The 25,130-nt window shown below is 41.5% G+C and overlaps 1 protein-coding gene across 2 annotated transcripts in view; it reads right to left on the bottom strand.

Annotated features, from left to right (window-relative positions):
- The window catches only part of ctnna2 (catenin (cadherin-associated protein), alpha 2), a 1,293,121-nt gene that overhangs the window by 198,191 nt on the left and 1,069,800 nt on the right, over window positions 1-25,130 (bottom strand). For both annotated transcript variants that reach the window (XM_087995417.1, XM_087995450.1), the window contains one exon: window positions 23,035-23,148. In XM_087995417.1, the coding sequence (XP_087851543.1) occupies window positions 23,035-23,148 (114 nt within the window). The remainder of the gene's footprint in view (window positions 1-23,034; window positions 23,149-25,130) is intronic.

Genomic DNA, 25,130 nt, shown 5'->3' with positions numbered 1-25,130 from the left:
AGAATTAGCTGCACCACTAGCCAAACTGTTCCAGTACAATTACAGCACTGGCAATTTGGAAAGATTGCCCAGCTATAACCTTGAAAAGTAGGACAAATGCAACCTGGCCAGTTGCAGTCCTCCATCTACTCTTAATCATGAGTGAAGTGAAGAGAATGCATGGTAAACAGCATTATCAAAAAGCAACTGCTCAGAAGTAGCCTGTTCACCGATATTTAGTCTCTGTTCTGTCATGCTTGACCTCATTATAGCCTTGGTCCAACCTGGGTCAAAAACAGTGAGCTCCAGAAAGGAGTTGACAGTGACTGCCCTTGATCGCAAGGCCGCATTTGATCATTTGTGGCACCAAGGAGTCCAAGAAAAAACAAAGTCAATGGGAATCAGGGGGAAAATGCTCCACTGGTTGAAGACAATGTAACGATATGGCATAACTAACCTCCTAACATCTCAAAGACTGTCCACAATCTAAAATGCTCAAGTCAGAAGTGAGATAGACTATTTCCTAATTGCCTGGATCGGTTCAGATCCAAAATCACTGAAGAAGCTTGACACCATCCAAGATAAAATAGCCGACTTAACTGGTACAATTAACAAATCCACAACCCTCCACATTCACTTCCTACACCAAACACACACAGTGACAGCATTGTGTAACCTTTGCAAGATGCACTGCAGCATTTCACCTAGGCTCCTACAGAAATGCATTCCAAACCTCTGACCTCTACCACGTTGAAATTATTGGAAACTCCACCAGCTGTAGTCCCCCTGCAAAATACACACCATCTTAACTTAGAATTATATTACTGTTTGTTTACTGTCGCTGGGTCAAAATCCTGGGACTCCCTCCCTAACCACTCTATGTACCTATACCCCAGTGAATCAAGAAAACATCTATCCACTGCCTTATCCTAGGCAATTAGGATGGATGATAAATGACACCCGCATGAATGTGTAAAAATGATTGGCCGAGTCTAATCACACCATCTTGCCTCGCTGGCTTGCTGCCAGCACCAACCTTCTCGACTGTTTTAGGTTACACAAAACTGATTTCAAAAATATCATCCTATTTGATCCAAGTTCAGTTTTCAACTGTCATTCTTTCTTAACTGCCTTCTGAAAATGTGTAGCAAGATATTCAGGTACAGGCAGCTCACCACAAAGACAACTTGGAATTGACAACAAATGTTAGCCTTGCCAGTGATGTCACTTCCTAAGAACAAATAATAATAATTTTAAAAAGAGCATTGTTTATGACAACCTCTAAGTTAGCATTGTCACTACTCTTACTTCACGTTCAATGCTGCTGACATCCTTATCCAGACCTTTGTTACCTCCAATCCAGGCTCTATTGAGCTCTATTGACTGACCTCCAATTATTCTCATCTATAAAATGTTATCGTACTAAAAGCTGCACTACCCTCCTTATCCTATCCTATTCCATGTCATATCTGTTCATCTTGTAACTGTATACTTTTAGCTGCATTAGTTCCTTGTCACCCAATGCTTCAAATTTAACATTTTAATCATACTGTAACTGTGCTTAGTTCTACATATGTCAACTTTTAGGACTCAATACTCCCTCAAATTTCCTTGCAACACTGAACAATGTGCACATCCTCCCTTTGTCTTCCCCCATTTATCTTAATGTTTAAGTTGTTGGGCAAAATCTTGCATTGATCTAAATGTGGCTGAAGCAGAAATGGACAGAATGCTCCTTATGTTTTGCACTACCTCTTGCACACTCACTTGGAATGATAACCTCTTAGAAGTTGCCACTCTGGATAATATAAAGGTATGTGAGTTTAGGATTAAGGAGTGCTCAAAACATATCCATAAACTATCGTTGAGAGCTGAAGTGATATTATGCTGTTTGGCAACAAATTCAATTATCCAAAATACTGCAAGGGACTATAATGTTATGCCCTATAAAAGTAGACAAAAGATTTGATGAGGTACAATGTGCAGCCTACAGCCCTTCGAGCAATCAAAAGCAGATCTTTAACCAACAAACTCTGATAGTTTATGTGAGATTGAAAGATGACACTTGATGTATTTTAAAGTAGGAATCAGTGTTAGCAGTTTTCTTTTGCTGGTTATTTTAATGATGGCAATTATTCTTTATTTTTAAATGGGTTGATGCCTGCTAAAACCATAAAGAATGTCAAATGAAGGTGTTAGGCGTCTTCTATTAATATTACAAGTTCCAGGCTTTACCTGCGGCAGATGTGAAGATAACTATTATGGGATTCACTGATACTTAATATTTAATTATTCAATGTCACACTCACCCATCACACATGTCCTTGCTGACCTACATTGGCTCCTAAAATCTAAGCATCTCTTAAATTTAAAATACTCATATTTATCTTCAAAATTTTGCATGGCCTTGACCCACCTTATCTCCATGACCCTATTCAATCTTATGATACCCAGCCACAACTACTGCCTCCTTCTCAACAGGTTTGCCAACACTAGTCTCCAGAAATTAAACATTGATTTCACAGAAATTTCCCCAAGACTCCTGTGAAAAAACAAATATCAGTTTCTTTCAACACCTGTCTACTCTTATTAATACTGATTGGAAATAGCCTCATTGCAGTCTGATAAAATAGAGGCAGAAAGACAAAATAGCTCACAATTGAGATGTTACGGCATGGTGGGTCAATGGTTACCATTACTGCCTCACAATGCCAGGGACCTGGGTTCAATGGCAGTCTTGGATGACTGTCTATGTGGAGTTTGCATATTTCCCCTGTGGGTTTCTTCCAGGTGCTCCAGTTTCCTCTGACATCGAAAGATGTGCAGGTTAGGTTGACTGGCAATACTAAATTGCCTGTAATATCCAAGGATGTGCAGGCAAGGTGGATTAGCCATGGGAAATGCAGGGTTACAGGGTTAGGGTAGAGGGGTAGAGCTGGGTAGGATGCTATTTGGAGGGTTTGTATTGACTTGATGGGCTGAATGATTTGCTTCCATACTGTAGGGATTCTATGATTCTGTCTCTAGAACTTCTTGGCAGCATCTGCAATAGAGGAGATCACCAAGACCGCTTCAACAGTACTTTACAAACATACAGTCTTGACCATCCAGAAGACCAAGGGCAGAAGATGATGCCATTGTGACACACACTATCCTGATATGGAGATATATTAGCATTCCTTTCTTGAATACTGGGTCGAAATCCTGGAATTCCCTGCCTAACACCACTGATGATGCACCATTACCAGACAGACTGCAGCAGTGTGGTAATGCAAGAGGTAGCCCAAAACCCCACTTCTGAAGAGAAAATGTAAGTGTAAATGTCAGCAATACTCACGTCATACAAATAAATAAAAAATGGAATCAGAACTCTACTTCAGGGCACATCTCCATTACTTCAAGCTGATTCATCCCTCTGAATGATGTTGTGCCCTTTAAGACACCGTGTACTCATTGCCTGGAAGACCGTGTCTTCTCCAAATCATCAATATCATCAATATCATCAACTCCTTCTCCATCTTTAAAACCCCTTTTTGAATCTGCTACCTTGACAATAGGGGACCAGTGTCCATTTTTGATTTGCCACTGTGAAGGACCTTGGAATGTTTTCCCATGCTAGAAGTGTTTTGTAAATGCATGCTGCAAATGCATATTATTTCCACACAGTGTAATTTACATTCACTCAACCTCTCAGACAACATTCATCATTGCTGATTTCCACTGAATGATTCTTGCTCCATATATTTAACACAATAAACTATAGCAAACAGACAGCCTCCTGCAGAGGATCTGGAATTACTGCATTAAATTAAATGAGACATAACTCTGGCATCTGACCTCACTTTTACTTTTCCTTTCCTACTTGAACAGTCAACTCTACCATTTGTTTCAGTGAATACACTGGTGATTTCTTTCATGCAAATATTCTCCAAAGCAACTACCAAGTTGTCACTCCACCTTGGGTAAACGCATTGAATAAGTATTGTTTATTCTTCCATGAGATGTAGGCATCACTGGGAAGGTCAGCATGTTTTCCCACCCCTCACTGCGATTGAACTGAGAGGCTTGTTGGCTTATTTCATTCTCCATAAGAGCAATTAGAAAGTTGAGGAGATTTGATCGAGGTGTTTAAGATTACAATTTCTTTAGTTTAGTGTAAATAAGGGCAGCTTCTTTCCTCTAGCACAAAGATTAGTAATCAGAGACACAGGCTTAATGAGCCAATAATTTGCAGATGTACAGAGATGACATCAGAAAATATTTCGCTGCACAGTGAATTGCTGTGAGCGAGAATGAATTTGCTGAAGCGGCAGTCGAAGCAGATTCAACAGAAAAATGGAAAAGTGAATTAAACAACTACTTGAAGAGGGGAGAAAAACCCAGGATTAATTAGCTGGCTCCACCACAAGACCCAGCAAAGGCATGATGAGTCAAATGGTGTCCTGAAGAGGTTTTGCCTGTGCCTGACCAATATGTAGCTCTCAACCAACATCACTAGAAAACGTTATTTGGTCATCCTCTCACTGTTGTTCACAGGAATTTGTTCAATACCAACTGGATGCCAGGATTATTTCATTAAACATAATAGCTACATTTGAAAAGTACTTAATTGGTTGAAAGTGCTTTGAAGGACCTAAGGCCAATATAAACTAATGCGACATTTTTTCTTTCATTGTTTCATTTTTTTAAATAAGCATCAATTACAAGGCAATACCACTGTTGGGAAGTTTGAGGCATTGTTCAGCATCACTCTCCATCTTCCCCTCCATCCACCCATGTAAATTAGTGTATTGAATCACACTTTTATCAAATTGAGTATCACAAAGGCGTGGCAGCTCTTGTGGAGCTTCAAGCATGCCAATTCTTTTTGCTGATTGTTCTGAAAGACATTCACAACCACATAGGATGGACTTCACAAGGAAAACAATTTCATTTTCAGTCAAAGAGAACTGAAAACATAATTTTGATACCAAACTGCTGGAGTATTCTTTTTCCCTCCATAGTCCATTGTTTTATCCTTCACAAGAACTTAGTGTTGTGACAAAAGCGCGTGTGTCATGATAATCCCTGCTGGCCCATAGGGCAAGATATTTCATTTGACATCAGTAGTGGGAGAGAAAAGCAAGAATATACTATTGGGGAAGTGGCAATCAGGCACTTTGAAAATCACAGCATAACCAGACAGTGTCAATGCACACTTACAGCCAGCAATTTAAAGAGAGGGCGATGATCTGCTCGTGACGACACTAGATGAAAGTTTGGTGGTGAGCTGACAGATACACAGCAAGCTCACCCTAAAAATACAGTGAGCTGTAGGTGGACAGACTTTGTGCAGGGTAGACGATACTTAAAACTATTTGCTTATCTGTTTCTGTGCTGTGACCTCTCCCAAACAGGTTCCTGCAAGATCAGTTGTGATTTTTACTGTTTGTTAAGTTTTCCTAGACACACTCTGATGTCCAGCGATGCATGACTTCAAACAGCAAAGGCAGTAACTGCGCAGGTTCACTGCTGTGTCATTTAGCAGTGTCGGTTTCTTTCTCTCTCTCCCGCAGTGACCATTTGCTACCTTTGACAGTTCTTCTCCCTTTTAAAAGTGCCATTGTTTTGACTACTTTTTGCTAGCATTTGGTCCATATCCCTGTAAACCCTTCCTATTCAAAAAACCATTCAGATGCATTTTAAATGCTGTAATTGTACCAACCTCCACCACTTTCCCTGGCAGCTCATTCTACATGTGTACCACACTCTGCAAGAAAAATTTGTCCCTTAGGTCTCTTTTAAAGCTTTCCCCTCCCATCTTTGACTTATGCCCTCTAGCTTTGGACTCCCCCACCCCTTGGAAAGGACCTTGTCTATTTACCCTATCCATGCTCCACATAAACCTCTATAAGGTCACCCCGCAGCCTCTGAAGCTCCAGGGAAAACAACCACAGCCCATTCAGCCTTCCCTATAGTTCAAACCCTCCAACTCTGGCAACATTCATGTAAATCTTCTCTAAACCCTTTCACAACATCCTTCCTATAACAGAGAGACCAGAATTGCATGCAGTACTCCAATAATGGCCTAACCAATGTCTTGCACAGCTGCAACATGACCTTCCAATTGCTATATACAATGGACTAATGAATAAAGGGCAAGCATACCAAACACCTTTCTCAATATCCTATCCACCTGCGACCCCACTTTCAAGGAACTATGAACCTGCACTATGGACCTTCTTTGTTCAGTAATATTCCCCAGGAACTTAACAGTACAAGTCCTGCCCTGATTTGCCTTTCCAAAATGCAGCACCTCACATTTACTTAAATTAAACTACATCTGCCACTTCTCAGCCCATTGACCCATCTATTGTAGCTTTTCTCTCCTACTACTGATGTCAAGTGAAATATCTTGGCCTTATGGACCAGCAGGAAGTATCATGACACACACGCCTTTGTCTCAACACTAAGTTCTTCTGAAGGATTAAAGAATAGACTATGGAGGGAAAAAGAATACCCCAGCAATTTTGTATCAAAATTGTGTTTTAAATTCTCTTTGACTGAAAATGAAATTGTTTTTCTTGTGAAGTGCATCCACAGTACTCTTGAGGTAACTTTCTTCGCTATCCAACTAAGGAATACTCAGCTAACTGGGAATCAGTAAAACTGAGGTAATGAATTTCTTGCAAGTGAAATTGGAGTCTTGAGTTTAAAGTTGCAGGAGTTTAGCGGCTAGTATGTAAAAGTTGAGGAACATATTGTAATGAGCACTGTGGCAACTGCATAATTTAGTATTGAACTGTTCTATTTTGTGATGATTTGCTATCATATCTCAAGGCATCTCAAATATTGTGAACATATGATGTGCCGTGACCAGGCTAAAACTAAATAATTAACCAATTAGCTGTAATTTCACCACTCAAATGGAGAGAATGGTCCTAAACAGACTGAAGTAGAAACATCTCTCTTGTCATTCATGTTTAGGATGATAGACTTTTGATCATAGAAGTGTGTATTAGTTTTTCTTTAAAAGGATTGCCAAATTATGCTTCTCGTCCTGGCCAATTTATATACTGTGGTTTGAAGAAAATTAATGCTTCATTTTGTGTTATTGGTTAAAGACAACAAGACCATAAAATGTGGGAGAAATAGCCATTTTGCCCATCAAGTCTACCCCGTGAAGTCATAGCTGATCTGAGAATCATCAACTGCACTTTTCTGTCTCATTTTCAGAATCCTTGATTCCCTCAATGATGAATAATTTGTCTATTTCAGCCTTGAATATGCTCAATGTATGACAGCCCTCTGCGGTAAAGAATTTCCACAGATTCACCACCATCTGACAGAGAAACAAAATACTCCTCATCTCTGTCCTAAATATCTAACTCCTTACTCTGAGATTATGTTGAGGTTATGGGAGAAAGGAAGCAAGCCATCAGAGGCTGAGACTGAACTATATTTCCTCATGAATAAATTATTGACTTAATGGACAGAGAAACATATATCTATGGAGTGGGATTTTTCGAGTATTTTTAAAGTTAAATGGGCTGTGTTATTTTTTGTTCATTTGTAAACATCTCAAAACTTAATCTTGTGCAATCCATTCAGTCACTGGAAATGCAAATGTCTTTTTACAAGTTATCAGTATCCACAGGGACTGTAAGAAAACTGTCAGGCCATCTGTGTTATTACTAAACATTAGCTCCACTTATGCTTAGTTGCTGGAATTTTAAAGCTGGGACTGAGAAAATACTCTCAAATAGGCTGAAGGACAAAATCTTTCTCAGCACAAATATTTTCCCATTCAAGTGCAGAAAACTTATTTATACACATCCCATATATGTTCTGCATCGTTTTGTTGTGAAGCTACTCACTTTTAATTTTGCCACAGTAACTTTCTCACTGCATCTCAAAGCCAAACGGCTGCAGCCAATGTGAATAATTTGGAATACTGAAAAGAGTAAGTTATTGGCAGAAAGCCAGGCTTAAGTTAATCTACTTATCAGAAAAGTATTTATATATGTGTTTCAATATCATTCCTCTCTTGCTGAATAAACTTATTCTATTGTTCCCTGTTCCCTCCATATCCTAAACTATTGGCCAATAAGTTTATAACAACATAGCCTTCCATCTTTAACTTAGAAACTCACATCTACATAATAAGGGAATACTCCTCTTGTATGGACTTGGAATTCAGATTTTGGAAATCTGTGATCAATGCAAAGTTAATTGGAAGAAAACAACTTAATTGCAGTTCCACCCATCTGCCAGCCCATTGGAATATGTATCACACATCAGTCTCAGTGACAAGATAGCGACAGACATTGATTAAAAATGCCACCCATATTTGCCGGTATAAAAATGTAAAACAGGAAGAGCTCTAAATTTTGTTCCTCTCATATAAATTGATGAAATACATACAGATCTACTTTTGACATTAATTGTTGAACATTTGAAAGATTATTGTCTTTTCTATCTTTCCTGCATCCGTGCATATGATTTGGTTACCGGCTTTACAGGACTACTGGTACGAACTGCTCTAAAACATAACAGTATGATGAGCTTTTTGGCTCAAAGACTTCTCCTCAGAATCAAACTGTCATCACCATGAAATACTAGAACAAAGTTTCTGTCCTGGGGTTGGAACTCGAAAGTGCAGATCATTTCTGGGTTCTGATCCTGTTCGATATCGATGTGACACATAAGGGTCATTTTTGATTGAAAGGCCGATTCATGGCTCGAGAACTCCAGACACTGGAGGGTCAGTGGAAGGGTGTGCAGCAATGAAGGAGCTACAGTCCAACAATGTGCATTAGGGAGGGGGAAAGAGTACCTCAAATGATTAAAATTCTAAACCATCATTTCAGCAAACAGTGACCAGTTGTAGATTACATACCACACTACATGTGGTATGTGCTTGGATAGTGAATTAAACAATTGATTCCACTCTGAACTCCTCCTAACCCTGGTCTGCCATCATGAGCTGATCTTTCTCTGGTTGTGGTTTGGCTAAAACAGGGAGAACCCCCTGACAGACTGAAAATACCCCTTCATTGGATCTCACTGATTTTGGGTTAGGTAGCTGTCTCACCTCAGACTCACCTTCCAGGAAAATGGTCTGTTGGCAAAGGTAATGTTGCCATAGTCTTAGCAAGACTATCAAGATCCTCTGTCTTTCGAGAGACAGAGAGAGAGAACTGAGGGTAGTTTAACCTAAGGGTCACTGCATCTCAGGCAAAGAGAGAAATTGCACAGGATACTCTTGCATAGTAACCTCAGCCAGCGTTAGGAATTGAATCTCTGCTGTTGGCGTCACTCTGCATTGTAAATCATCCACTCAGCCAACTGTGCTAATCCAATCTCTATAGTAATGGCTTCAAGAATCCAGGGCATTGTAGATGCTTAAGGGCAGATGTATTACTTTAACAACAATGAGCAGAGCGATTAGGTAGTTTTATGTTATTCCTCAAGAGCAGATTATTTCACTCGGGGTTTTCAGATGCAGTGCTTTATATTAATATTGGTTACGTCACTTATCAGCTACTTTTTCTCAGTAGTGGAAGTAACCGAAGAACATCTCAGCAGCATGAACCTTTTTTTAATCTGAGGAACTTGGGCCACATTTCCAACCTTTTTATCAATTTGTTCTTGAGACTTGGGCATCATTTTGTAAGACCAGCATTGCTGCCCATTCTCGTTGCCCTTGGCTTAGCAATGGTGAGCAATCTTCCAAAATGATTGATTCAAAATTAATAGGCAACAGGCAGAAAAGTGAAGCTGATGCCAAAAGCAGAAATCTCATGACCGTTTTGAATGGTGGATAAAGTTTGAAGGTTACATTTGCTATTATTTCTTACGTTCTTGTCTTTAAGTCTCTATGATATGGGTAAATCTTTAGTGCTTTTAGAGAGGGAGATCCAAGATTTTGGATCAGCATTAGTGAAGGGATGACAGCACATTTCCAAGCCAACATTGTTCACAACTTGCAGGTGAAAATGCATCATGGTGAAACAATCCAAGAGGCAAAAGGATAAGAGGAAATAAATGTAACTATCACTGGAGAAAAGTGCTAGGGAAACTAATGGAGCTAAAGACCTAATGTCCCCAGATCTGATGGGATGCATCCTAAGATATTAAAGGAAGTAGCGACAGAGATAGTAAAATCATTGATATTAATCTTCCAGAAATTCTTAGACTCTAGAACAGTCCTGGAGGTTTGGAAAACTGTCAATTTAACATCCATATTTTCTAAGGGAAGGAGCCAAAGAAACAGTTAACGATAGGCTGGTAGCTAACGTCTGTTATTGGAAAAATGTTACAGTCGTTTATAAAGGATATGATAGCAGAGCGTTTAGAAATATATAATATAATCGAACAGAGTCAATATGACTTCATGAAGGGGAAATCATGCCTGACAAATTTACTCGAATTGCATGACGAGGTAGCAAGTAGAATAGATGAAGGATAAGCAAATAATGTAATAAATTTGGATTTTCAGAAGACATTTGCTAAGGTTTCACACATTAGGCTACTTTATAAGATAACTTATTCTCTGTTTTGAAGAAAGGTCACTGGACCCAAAATGTTAACTACTTTCTCTCCACAATTGCAATCAGAGCTACTGAGGTTATCCAGCAATTTCTGTTTTATGATAAGATAAGGTCTTGGACATAATATATGAGAATGGGTAGAGGGTTAGCTAATTAATAGAAGACAGAGAGTTGGGAAATGTGCATTTTTTATGATGGCAATCTGTAACTAGTGGAATACCAAAGGGATTAGTGCTGGATCCACAATTATTTCAATATATATTGACTTAAATGAGAAAAGTGAATGCATAATATGTAAGTTTGCAGATGACACAAAAATAGGTGGCAAGGCAAAGAGTCTGCAAACACATAGAGACAGATTTAGTGAGTGTGCAAGTAACTTGGCACATGAAATATAAGGTGGGAAAATGTGCAGGAAATGTGCAGGAAAAATAGAGGAGTTGAATATTATCTAAATGGAAAATGACTGCAGAAAGCTACACCACAGAGGGATTTGGAAGTCCTCATCCATGAGGATGTAGACCAAAACCTAACATCCAAGTTTAGCGAATAATAGGGAGGGCACATGGAATGTTGGCCTTTCTTTCAAAAAGAATGGAGTATGGCATGGACAGGATAAATAGACAAGGTCTTTTCCCTGGGGTGGGAGAGTCCAGAACTAGGTGGCATAGGTTTAGGGTGAGAGAAGAAAGATAATAAAAGGGACCTAAGCAGCAACTTTTTAATGCATGTATGGAATGAGCTTCCAGAGGGAGTGGTGAAGGCTGGTACAACTACAGCATTAAAAAGGCATCTGGATGGATATATGAATAGGAAGCGTTTAGATATGGGACAAGTGCTGGCAAATGGCACTAGATTAGGTTCGGATGTCTGGTCGGCATGGTTGAGGTGGACTGAAGGGTCTGTACATCTCTCTGACTCTATAAGAGTAGGGAGACTTTGCTAGATCTATACAAGGAACCAATTAGACCAGAGCTGGATTACTGTGAACAGTTTTGAGCCCTTATCTAAGGAAGATTATACTAGCAGACAGTCTAGAGAAGGTTTACTAGGCTGGCATATGGTATAGTGACAAGGTCACTTTGAGTGCGAGCAGCAGCTAAGGTAAGACTGTTTGTTTTAAAATTACTTACCGGTAGCGGGCAGCGGTGTTTTTTTTTCTCTCTCTTTTACAGAAAGAGCGGGAGCAGCAGGGGGAAGTGACGAAGACCGGAGGGGCAGCCTGGTAGGTTTTTTCCTATAAAAGCGAGCAGGAGAAGAACCCGAGGCACTACGGAGGTAGTGCCTCCCACCCGCCCTCCTCCTCTAACCTAAATAATAAGACCCGTTGTGGTAAGTAGGTAAGTGCTGCATTTTGCTTGTTGTATTCTTTAGACCCAGTTTTTTTTTATATAAAAGGTTACTTTCAGAGGGATGGCAGTGAAGGCAGTGCAATGTTCCTCTTGCAACATGTTTGAGGTGAGGGATGCCATGGACGTCCCTGCTGATTAGACTTGCAGGAAGTGCACCCATCTCCAGCTCCTCCAAGACCGCGTTAGGGAACTGGAGCTGGAGTTGGATGAACTTAGGATCATTCGGGAGGCAGAGGGGGGTCATAGATCGGAGCTTTAGGGAAGTAGTAACTCCAAAGATGGCAGATAGATGGGTGACAGTGAGGGGGACTGGGAGGAAGCAGCCAGTGCAGGGACCCCCTGCGGCCGTTCCCCTCAAGAACAAGTATACCGTTTTGGATACTTGTGGGGGGGACGACTTACCAGGGGTAAGTAACGGGGCTCAGGCCTCTGGCATGGAGCCTGTCCCCGTTACTCAGAAGGGAAGGGTGGAGAAGAGCAGAGCAATAGTAATTGGGGACTCAATAGTTCGGGGCACAGATAGGCGGTTTTGTGGGAACGAGAGAGACTCACGTTTGGTATGTTGCCTCCCAGGTGCAAGGGTACGTGAAGTCTCTGATCGTGTTTTCCGGGTCCTTAAGGGGGAGGGGGAGCAGCCCGAAGTCGTGGTCCACATTGGCACCAATGACATAGGTAGGAGGAGCGCTGAGGATGTTAGACAGGCTTTCAGGGAGCTAGGTTGGAAGCTCAGAGTTAGAACGAACAGAGTTGTTGTCTCTGGTTTGTTACCCATGCCACGTGATAGAGAGTTGAGGAATAGGGAGAGAGAACAGTTAAATGCGTGGCTACAGGGATGGTGCAGGAGGGAGGGATTCCGGTATTTGGATAACTGGGGTTCTTTCTGGGGAAGGTGGGACCTCTATAAACAGGATGGTCTGCACCTGAACCAGAGGGGCACCAGTATCCTTGGTGGGAGGTTTGCTAGTGCTCTTGGGGGGGGTTTAAACTAACTCTGCAGGGGCATGGGAACCCAGACTGTAGCTTTAGGGTGCAGGACCTGGAGTGTAGGGAGGTTAGGAACATGGCATCATTTTCAAAGGAGGGTGCCTGTAAACAGGAAAGTGGCTTGAAGTGTGTATACTTCAATGCAAGAAGTATACGAAATAAGGTAGGTGAACTTGCAGCGTGGGTTGGTACCTGGGACTTCGATGTTGTGGCTATTACGGAGACATGGGTAGAACAGGGACAGGATTGGCTGTTGCAAGTTCCAGGGTTTAAATGTTTTAGTAGGGTCAGAGGTGGGGGCAAAAGAGGGGGAGGTGTGGCATTGCTTGTCAAAGATAGTATTACAGCTGTGGAAAGGACGATGGATGAAGACTCACCATCAGAGGTAGTTTGGGCTGAGGTTAGGAATAGGAAAGGTGAGGTCACCCTGTTAGGAGTTTTTAACAGGCCCCCTAATAGTCCTAGAAACGTAGAAGAAAGGATTGCGAGGATGATTCAAGAGAAGAGTGAAAGTAATAGGGTGGTTGTTATGGGGGACTTTAACTTTCCTGATATTGATTGGGAAAGCTATAGCTCAAGTTCGTTAGATGGGTCAGTGTTTGTCCAATGTGTGCAGGAGGGTTTCCTGACACAATATGTAGATAGGCCAACAAGAGGTGAGGCCATACTGGATTTGGTTCTGGGTAATGAACCAGGCCAGGTGTTAGAATTAGAGGTAGGTGAGCACTTTGGGGACAGTGACCACAATTCGGTGACTTTTACTCTAGTGATGGAGAGAGATAAGAGTGCACTACAGGGCAAGAGTTATAGCTGGGGGCAGGGAAACTATGATGCGGTGAGGCATGACTTAGGATGTGTGGCCTGGAAAAGTAAGCTTCAAGGCAAGGGTGTAATTGATATGTGGAGCTTGTTCAAGGAGCAACTATTGAGTGTCCTTGATAAGTATGTACCCGTCAGGCAGGGAGGAAAGGGTCGTGTGAGGGAGCCGTGGTTTAATAAGGAATTAGAATCCCTTGTTAAATGGAAGAGGGCGGCCTATGTAAAGATGAGGCGTGAAGGTTCAATTGGGGCGATTGAGAGTTATAAGGTAGCCAGGAAGGACCTGAAGAGAGAGCTAAGAGCAGCAAGGAGGGGACATGAAAGGTCCTTAGTTGGTAGGATTAGGGAAAACCCTAAGGCTTTCTATAGGTATGTCAGGAATAAAAGAATGACTAGGGTAGGAATAGGTCCAGTCAAGGATAGTAGTGGGAAGTTGCGTGTGGAGGCTGAAGAGATTGGGGAGACACTGAATGAATACTTTTCGTCAGTATTCACTCAGGAACAGGACATTGTTGTCGATGTGAGTACCGAGTCACAATTAAGTAGAATGGATGGCTTTGAGGTATGTAGAGAAGAGGTGTTGGAAATCCTGGAAAGGGTGAAAATAGATAAGTCCCCTGGGCCTGATGGCATTTATCCTAGGATTCTCTGGGAAGCAAGGGAGGAGATTGCAGAGCCATTGGCCTTGATTTTTATGTCCTCGTTGTCTACAGGAGTAGTGCCAGAAGATTGGAGGCTAGCAAATGTGGTTCCCTTGTTTAAGAAGGGGAGTAGTGATAACCCTAGTAACTATAGGCCGGTGAGTCTCACTTCTGTTGTGGGTAAAATCTTAGAGAGAATTGTAAGGGATAGGATTTATGAACATCTGGATAGGAATAATGTGATCAAGGATAGTCAGCATGGTTTTGTGAAGGGCAGGTCGTGCCTCACAAACCTTATTGAATTCTTTGAGAAGGTGACTAAGGAGGTGGACGAGGGGAAAGCAGTAGATGTGGTGTATATGGATTTTAGTAAGGCGTTTGATAAGGTTCCCCATGGTAGACTACTGCAAAAAATACGGAGGTATGGCATTGAGGGTGAGTTGGAGGTTTGGATTAGGAGTTGGCTGGCTGGAAGAAGACAGAGGGTAGTAGTTGATGGCAAAGGTTCATCTTGGAGTGCTGTCACTAGCGGTGTTCCGCAAGGATCTGTTTTGGGACCATTGCTGTTTGTCATTTTTATAAATGACCTGGAGGAGGGGTTAGAAGGTTGGGTGAGCAAGTTTGCGGATGATACGAAAGTCGGAGGAGTGGTAGACAGTGAGGAAGGATGTGGCAGGTTACAGCGGGATATTGATAAGCTGCAGAACTGGGCAGAAAGGTGGCAAATGGAGTTCAATGTGGCTAAGTGTGAGGTGATTCATTTTGGTAAGAGTAATAAAAAGATGGGGTACTGGGCTAACGGTCGGATACTTGGTAGTGTGGATGAGCAGAAAGATCTTGGTGTCCATGTACACAAATCTTTGAAAGTTGCCACCCAGGTAAATAGTGCGGTGAAGAAGGCATATGGCGTACTGGCTTTTATTGGTAGAGGAATTGAGTTCCGGAGTACTGAGGTAATGTTGCAGTTGTATAAGAATCTGGTGCGGCCGCATCTGGAGTATTGTGTGCAGTTTTGGTCCCCATACTATAGGAAGGATGTGGAGGCACTGGAACGGGTGCAGAGGAGGTTTACCAGGATGTTGCCTGGTATGGTAGGAAGATCGTATGAGGAAAGGCTGAGGCACTTGGGGCTGTTTTCATTGGAGAAAAGAAGGTTTAGGGGTGACTTGATAGAGGTGTACAAGATGATTAGGGGTTTAGATAGGGTCGACAGTGAGAATCTTTTTCCACATATGGAGTCAGCTATTACAAGGGGGCATAGCTTTAAATTAAGGGGAGGTAGGTATAGGACAGATGTTAGGGGTAGATTCTTTACTCAGCGAGTCGTGAGTTCATGGAATGCCCTGCCAGTAGCAGTGGTGGACTCTCCTTCATTATGGGCATTTAAACGTGCATTGGATAGGCATATAACATAGAACATAGAACATAGAACATAGAAGAATACAGCGCAGTACAGGCCCTTTGGCCCTCGATGTTGCGCCGATCCAAGCCCACCTAACCTATACTAACCCACTATCCTCCATATACCTATCCAATGCCCGCTTAAATGCCCATAAAGAGGGAGAGTCCACCACTGCTGCTGGCAGGGCATTCCATGAACTTACGACTCGCTGAGTGAAGAACCTACCCCTAACTTCAGTCCTATATCTACCCCCCCTTAATTTAAAGCTATGCCCCCTTGTAATACCCGACTCCATACGCGGGAAAAGGTTCACACTATCAACCCTATCTAACCCCCTAATCATCTTGTACACCTCAATCAAGTCACCCCTAAGCCTTCTTTTCTCTAATGAAAACAGCCCCAAGTGTCTCAGTCTATCCTCATACGATCTTCCTTCCATACCAGGCAACATCCTGGTAAACCTCCTCTGCACCCGTTCCAGTGCCTCCACATCCTTCCTATAGTATGGCGACCAAAACTGCACACAATATTCCAGATGCGGCCGCACCAGAGTTTTATACAACTGCATCAAGACCTCAGGACTCCGGAACTCAATTCCTCTACCAATAAAAGCCAGTACGCCATATGCCTTCCTCACCGCACTATTTACCTGGGTGGCAACTTTCAGAGATCTGTGTACATGGACACCAAGATCCCTCTGCTCATCCACACTACCAAGTATCCGACCATTAGCCCAGTACCCCATCTTTTTGTTATTCTTCCCAAAGTGAATCACCTCACATTTAGCTACATTGAATTCCATTTGCCATCTTTCTGCCCAGCTCTGCAGCTTCTCTATATCCTGCTGTAACCTGCCACATCCTTCCTCACTGTCAACAACTCCTCCGACTTTCGTATCATCCGCAAACTTGCTCACCCAACCTTCTAACCCCTCTTCCAGGTCATTTATAAAAATGACAAACAGCAATGGTCCCAAAACAGATCCTTGCAGAACATCGCTAGTGACGGCACTCCATGAAGAAACTTTGCCATCAACTACTACCCTCTGTCTTCTTCCATCCAGCCAATTCCTAATCCAAACCTCCAACTCACCCTCAATGCCATATCTCCGTATTTTCTGCAGTAGCCTACCATGGGGAACCTTATCAAACACCTTACTAAAATCCATATATACCACATCTACCGCTTTCCCCTCATCAACCTCCTTCGTCATCTTTTCAAAGAATTCAATAAGGTTTGTGAGGCACGACCTGCCCTTCACAAAACCATGCTGACTATCCTTGATCACATTATTCCTATCCAGATGTGCATAAATCCTATCCCTTACAATTCTCTCTAAGACTTTGCCCACAACAGAAGTGAGACTCACCGGCCTATAGTTACTAGGGTTATCCCTACTCCCCTTTTGAACAAGGGAACCACATTTGCTATCCTCCAGTCTTCTGGCACTACTCCTGTAGACAAAGAGGACATAAAAATCAAGGCCAATGGCTCTGCAATCTCCTCCCTTGCTTCCCAGAGAATCCTAGGATAAATGCCATCAGGCCCAGGGGACTTATCTATTTTCACCTTTTCCAGGATTTCCAACACCTCTTCTCTACATACCTCAAAGCCATCCATTCTACTTATTTGTGACTCAGTATTCACATCGACGACGATGCCCTGTTCCTGAGTAAATACTGAAGAAAAGTATTCATTCAGTGTCTCCCCAATCTCTTCCGCCTCCACACGCAACTTCCCACTACTATCCTTGACTGGACCTATTCCTACCCTAGTCATTCTTTTATTCCTAACATACCTATAGAAAGCCTTAGGGTTTTCCCTAACCCTACCGACTAAGGACCTTTCATGTCCCCTCCTTGCTGCTCTTAACTCTCTCTTCAGGTCCTTCCTGGCTACCCTATAACTCTCAATCGCCCCAATTGAACCTTCACGTCTCATCTTGAGATAGGCCGCCCTCTTCCATTTAACAAGGGATTCCAATTCCTTATTAAACCACGGCTCCCTCGCACGACCCTTTCCTCCCTGCCTGACAGGTACATAATTATCAAGGACACTCAATAGTTGCTCCTTGAACAAGCTCCACATATCATTTACACTCTTGCCTTGGAGTCTACTTTTCCAGGCCACACATCCTAAGTCATGCCTCACCGCATCATAATTTCCCTGACCCCAGCTATAACTCTTGCCCTGTAGTACACACTTATCCCTCTCCATCACGAGAGTAAAAATCACCGAATTATGGTCACTATCCCCAAAGTGCTCACCTACCTCTAATTCTAACACCTGGCCTGGTTCATTACCCAGAACCAAATCCAGTATGGCCTCACCTCTTGTTGGCCTGTCTACATATTGTGTCAGGAAACTCTCCTGCACACATTGAACAAACACTGACCCATCTAACGAACTTGAGCTATAGCTTTCCCAATCAATATCAGGAAAGTTAAAGTCCCCCATAACCACCACCCTATTACTGTCACTCATCTCCTGAATCACTTTCCCTATCCTTTCTTCTACGTTTCTAGGACTATTGGGAGGCCTGTAAAAGACTCCTAACTATATGGAGGATAGTGGGCTAGTGTAGGTTCGGTGGGCTTGGATCGGCGCAACATCGAGGGCCAAAGGGCCTGTACTGCGCTGTATTCTTCTATGTTCTATGTTCTATGTCACAAGATCTGCTCCCCCACTGGTGTGATCTCCAATACACACACACATACATTCTGTCCGACTGTTTGTGTGTGTCTCTCTCTCTCACACACACACACTCTCACTCTCCCTCTCTGTCTCTAATTTATCTCCTGGTCTTGGCCTCCAGCACATAGAACCTGGGAACTGCTTGTAACTCTAGTCCTAATCACTGCTTTCACTGACACTGCCGGGACTACAGACTAGTTATTTCTCCAGCGAATAAACACTCTTATAGGGAGAGATTGTGTAGATTGGGTCTGTACACATTGGGATAAAGAAGAATGAAAGACAATCTTACTCTAACACACAAGTTTCTTATGGGGGACATGACAAGGTAGACGAGAAAAGTTGTTTTCCCTTGTGGGTGAGTCTAGTACCAGAGGGCGAAATCTCAGAATAATGGGTTAAATATTTAAGAGATGAGGAAGAGGGATTTCTTCTCTTAGAAGGTGGTGGAACTATGGAATTCTTTACCATAGAAGGCTGTTGTTCTAAGTGATTAAGTATATCCACAGTTAAAACAGACGGGTTATTAATCAATAAGGGAATCAAGGGTGATGGGGAAAAGGCAGGAAAGTCATCAGCTCAGCAAAGATCTCATTTAATGGCAGAGCAGACTCGATAGGCTGAATGGCCTACTTTTGCTCATATATCTTATGGTTCTCCGTGCCTGCTATCCTTATCTTTTAGGTGGGAAGGAGTAGGAGTTCGGCAGCTGCATGCAAAGAAGCTTTGCCCACTTGTTACAGTCAAGTAATTGAAAAGAAACTCTGGCAAGTTCCTTCCTTTCAGATTTGACATCTGACATAGTATAATAGATACAACCTAAACACTCTCAGAGACCCAGTGTGGTGAAGCAGTTATAGATTTATAAACGAAATACCACTTTTACAAAAAAAAGGTCTGTTGCATGAAAGTCAGCACTATCATCAAATTATGCTTCAGGTTTAATACAGATTATGAAAAATGTGTCATGGATTTTTATATTGACGCAGAAACTGCATTATATGTTAACTGGGGAATTAAGTTGCTGAATTAACAGTTTGATATTTGGCAAGTGTTATGAAAGCACCTCAGGAAATTTGTTTCTGAGTGCTTCAGCTTTGCACCACTTACAACTTTATTACAACTGCTCTGGACTGTGCTTTCAAAATTCCAAACAGCTGACTGTCACATGAGTTATTCAATTGCTATAACAAATGAATATTAGTGAGCCAGTTTGATGAGACTCAGGAAAAATAAAAAAAGGACAGAATTAAGACTCTTTATTCAAATGCACACAGCATTCCTAATAAGTTGAGTGAACTGATAAACTAAAGTCACCATAGTCCGATCAGGCCAAAGGGCTGCTCTCTCATTCGAGGAAACATGTGACAATTGGTGGTGGTTTGACTTGAGGGTTATCACATTTCAGGCAACAGGAGATGTTGAAGAACAAGAGGACTTCACGTTGGTGCAGGAAATGAACCTAACACTGAGCGTATCACTCTACATTACAAACTAGCTGTCCAGCCAACTGAGCTAAGCGAGCGCCATGATGACCTGAGAATACAAATAGCTTAACAAACATGGTAAGCTAGGCATTACAAAGAAATGGCTGCAAACTGACCACAGCTGGGTCCTGTATATTTGACACTGTTTGATAGTTTGCATTCCTAAGAAGAAAAGAAAAGGAGGCAGTGTCTCTGTAATAAAGGGTGAGATTGGCACAGCATTGAGAAATGATTCTGGTTAGAAGGATCACAAAGGTACATAGCGATTTTTCATGATCTTTAACCTGTGTATTTTCAGGTAGGGGGTGGACTTTCAGGTCTGGGATTCTCCCTGCCATCCTTAAACTGTCCTCAGTTTTACATGTGGGAGGTAACGGGCAAGACCTAGGGTGGCCTAGGATCTCTTCTGCCAAGGGGCCTCTTTCCACATTAGCTTTCCTGTCCATTTCGAAGGTCACAAGATCTGCTCCCTCATTGGTGCAATTTCCTATACACACATATACATACACACACACACACACACACACACAGACACACACACACTCACTCTCTCTCTCCCCCCACCCCCCTCCCAACCCCCGATTAATTTCCTGGTCCTGGACTCGAGGACATATAACCTGGGAACTGCTTGTAACTTCAGTCCTAATCATTGCTGCCACTGACACTGCCGGGATTACAGAGTAGTTATTTCTCCAGCCAATAAACACTCTTTAGAATGTTAAATGATTGTGGAGCTGCCACGCTTTATGGGGATACATTCCTCTCTGATTCTTTGGATAGTGCTATGGAAAAGCCTATCCTGAAAAAGAAATTTTCCATAGAATCAATTTGGTTGGAGATAATAAATTGTAAAGACAAGAAGTCAATTGTGGGAATGATTTGTAGATCGGCCAACAATAGCCAAATTTCAGAACGAAATATAAATCAAGAAATAATGGAAGATTTTAAGAAAATACTACAATAAGCATGGGAGATTATAAATTTCACAAAGATTGAATGAATCAAATTGGCAAAGGTTGTTTGTAGGCTGAGTTTAGAAAATATATTCTTTCAACAAATATTGTTTGGAAACAACTAGGGAACAGGCTGTTCGAGGCGAAAGTGAGGACTGCAGATGCCGGAGATCAAATTCTGGATTAGTGGTGCTGGAAGAGCACAGCAGTTCAGGCAGCGTCCAAGGAGCTTCGAAATCGACGTTTCGGGCAAAAGCCCTTCATAAGGAATAAGTCAAGATTAGAGTGGTGCTGGAAAAGCACAGCAGGCCAGGCAGCATCTGAGGAGCAGGAGAATCGACATTTCAGACAAAAGCCTGATGAAGGGCTTTTGCCCGAAACGTCGATTTTCCTGCTCCTCAGATGCTGCCTGACCTGCTGAGCGTTTCCAGCACCATTCTAATCTGAACAGGCTGTTCTAGACCTGGTAATGTGTGAAGCAACAGATCAATTAAATACATCATATTAAAAGCTACTCTAGATAAGCATTTGAGGTGGCACAGTGGCTCGGTGGTTAGCACTGCGACCTTACAGCGCCAGGACCCAGGCTCGAATCTGGCCGTGGATGACTGTATGTGTGGAATTTGCACATCGTGTCTGCGTGGGTTTTCTCCGGGTGCTCCAATTTCGTTCCACATTCCAAAGGATGTGCAGGTTAGGTGAATTGGCCATGCTAAAATGCCTATAGTGTTAGGTGCATTAGTCAGGGGGATGGGCTACTCTTCGGAGAGTCGGTGTGGACTTGTTGGGCTGAAGAGCCTGTTTCCACGCTGCATGGAATCTAATCATTAGTTTGGGTGTGAAATTCATGTCTTAAACTGAAGTTAAGGCAAAAACAAGGGTATGAAGACTTGGTTGGCTAAAATGGAACAGGAAAATAGATGGAAGGAAAGACAGTATAGAAACAGCACAAGACACTTATGGATTTTTTCACTACTCTCGTCAAGCATATATTGCATTGAGAAGGCCAAAAGTTCCTTCACAATGATTCAAGGACTGATGTGTTTATCACTTTTAATTTTTTTTATATCATTTTCTCTGTAACTAATAAACTCACCATTTTGCCAATTAAAGAAAGCCTGGTTCAACTACTTCATAAATTTATTTGAATCTGAGAGAAAGATTTCCACAAGGGAAGGGATCCTTTTTAAATCAACCTTCTTGCAATCAACCAACATGGTGGGTAAATAAAAAAGGAGAGCTTGTTAGGGTCACCTGGGAGCTTAATAATTTGGGGTATCTTGTCTGGAATTGTAAAATATTGTGGAACTTCACCACAAATTGGGAGAAACAGTCTTAAAGGAAGTGACTGCAGAGATAATGAATGCATTGTTTGTAATCTTACAAAATTCATTAGATTCTGGAAAGGTCCGAGAGGATTTAAAACCATAAATGTACTGTAAGCTGAATATTGTGTTATTTGTCTGTTAAAAGAAAATCAAGAAAGGAGGGACACAGAAAGTAGGAAAATGAGCCAACTGGTCTATTGTCTGCCACTGGAAAACTGTTAGAATTATCAATATCGTTAAATATTAAGGAGGTAATAAGAGGACAATGAGAAAATCATAATCCAAATAGGCAGAGTCAACATGGCTTTAAGGAAATGAAATGGTGTTTGACAAATTCATTAGTTATTTGAGGATGTAGCTAGCAAGGTCGATAAAGGGATAAAGGGATGCAATGAGTTGCCACATTGAAGGTCACTGTCCATGACAAGAGCACACAGGGAGATACTGTTCCCACTGGTGAAACAGCTAAGAATGAGAGGGCACAGGTTTAAAGTATTTAGCAAAGAAAAACCAAAAACAATATGAGGAAGGCTTTCTCATGGACCAAGTTGTTTGGGTCTGGAATGCATTACTTGAGAACAGACACAAGTTTAATTCAGCTGTTATGCTTATGTGAAATAATGTTTGCTTATAGCTTTACTTTGCCTGCCCAGAGAGTGGTATGGAGCTGGCAGAACTCAATGCTGTTATGTCAATCCGCTCTCAAATAAAATATGCGGGTCTTCTTCATAACCAGCAGATACAGACAACATTATGAGTTGGCATTAATTGATTAAAATGTGATCACATTCCCAGCACAACTTCTCAATTCCATTTAATAAGAAGAAATGTAACACAAAAAACATCAAATCAGACAAACTCACCCGTGCGCTTTGCCCTGCAATAAGCTGGTCATCCTCGGTCTGAACACTTGTTCGGCTCCGGACATCATAGTCTTCTTGTTCAAAGTCTGAATCATCCTCCAGTTCTTCTGGAGTCTGAATTTGAAAAAAACAATATGGAAAGAAAGGGGCTTATTATGAATTGTAATCTTTGCATGGTCTGATTCTGTTAAGCGTGCAGATGCCACCAGATTCTATAATTCACATTAAACAATTGAAAAGGGCAGCAGCTATTACATTGTAGAGGGTCGTCGTTTTTCTTAAGTAGAACTGAGACCATGACTAATCCCTGGGTTGCCAGACAAAGCCCTATCCTGGAACATTTCTTTGTGAGCTCTAATTAATAACAAGTCAAATTTCAATAAAAATCCCATGTAGAACTGCACTGTAAATCCATCTGCTCCAGGGGCTATGAATGCCTGACACACTGCTTTCTAATTCTGCTTCATCTAATGACTCTTCTTGCTGGAGGTCATTTAATTGTAAAATTTAGATGTCTCTGAGAAAAGTGGTCTCATTTATTTTACTTGAATCTTTTAAGGCAATAGCTGCAGAAATAATGGAACAATGTCAAAAAGAGCCTGAGATTCAGTATTTTATTCTCTCCATCTGCTCCTTTTTGTGATAAGTATGTTCTCTACAAGAGAAGGGTAGCATAGTGATTATGTGCCTCGATTAGCAATTGAGAAAACTGGACTAACAATTCACCGTGTTTAAATTTACATTGCAGTGCAGTTATTTCAAAGTTCTGGGAATAAAATGTTGATATCAGAAAAAGTGACTATTGGACTATTGGCTTGTTGCAGAAATGCAGCTTGTTCACTGATTGACCTTTAGCAAAGGATGCATGTCATCCTTGCTCACTTTGGTTGATACATGACCCAATCCTGGAACTATGTGGCTGGCTCTTAATGTACCATTCAACTCTTTACAGTGGTTTAACAACTAAGTCCACTACCAACTTCTCAGAGCAGATGTGAATGGGCAATAAAGGCCAGTATTGTCAACAAGGCTCACATCCCAAAATTATTTAAAATTTGAAAATGCATTCTTCTATTTTTGACCTCCCAGACTGCAGCTATTGCCTTAAAAGATCAACAATTCTCAAATCACCATCATCACTCAGTCACTGCACATGATGCTACCACGTTTATTTGAAGAAGGGTGAATTCTTTAGGATTCCATAATATTGCTAAAAAGATTCTACTGGATCCTCAATAATCTAACATTCTGAATTGGAATGCCCATTGGTTCTTAATTTTTCCCACAGATCCATAAATTTTAAAATGTTGATTAAATGTGTGGCTGCCAAAACAAAAGATTTTGCCCAAAATTATCTGTTGTTCCCATTGACAGGATTCAGTTAATGCATGTGCACCAGCTATACAGTTATCTTAGCCCAAGTATTTAACATGTGTATTTGAACAGAATTACTTTAACTCTATTGTAAAACTTAACAGAATAACAGATTATTCAACTAAACAGCAACCATTCCAATGTAGTAACATTCCATAAGCACACCATTGGTAAAGGCAAATTCAGTAAAATAGATTATCTCACATGCAATGTTTCTCCAGTCCAGGAGAAAAGAACACCAAGAGAAAATTCTGGCAGAGTAAACTCCACCTTTTTGCTATAACAGAGAAATGTATCAGCTCCCACAGCAAAATTCAAAACCCCAACAACTACTGAAAGCTAAATTAAAACCCCAGATCTGTGGGAGCCTGACTCCACCTAGTCATACAGCTTCTATTGTTCTAAATGAAAAATAAACAAAGGCCTCACAAGCGATTAAATTTATTGGATTTGAATAGATACTCACCAACTATGACTCTAAACCTCTTTTCAAAAGAAAAGACAAACTACACCTCTTAAAGCCATAGCATCATTGCATTCCCCCTTAAAAAAAATCTCTCAATGTAGAAAGATGGCTTCATTTTTAAAAACTTATGCTATTTGTTCAATATAATGCATACATATTTCACTGACTCTAAGCATGCAAACATTCAATAGTACAATGCATTTCAATTGGTCCTTTTTTGGCCACTAAACACCTTTATCTTTCTTCATCAAAGTTG

This window comes from Chiloscyllium plagiosum, unplaced genomic scaffold (genome assembly GCF_037043375.1).
Source record: "Chiloscyllium plagiosum isolate Xiang-an unplaced genomic scaffold, Cpla_swu_hap1 HiC_scaffold_1, whole genome shotgun sequence".
In the NCBI taxonomy this organism is placed as follows: Eukaryota; Metazoa; Chordata; class Chondrichthyes; order Orectolobiformes; family Hemiscylliidae; genus Chiloscyllium; species Chiloscyllium plagiosum.
This window is presented reverse-complemented; position numbering and strand designations above follow the sequence as displayed.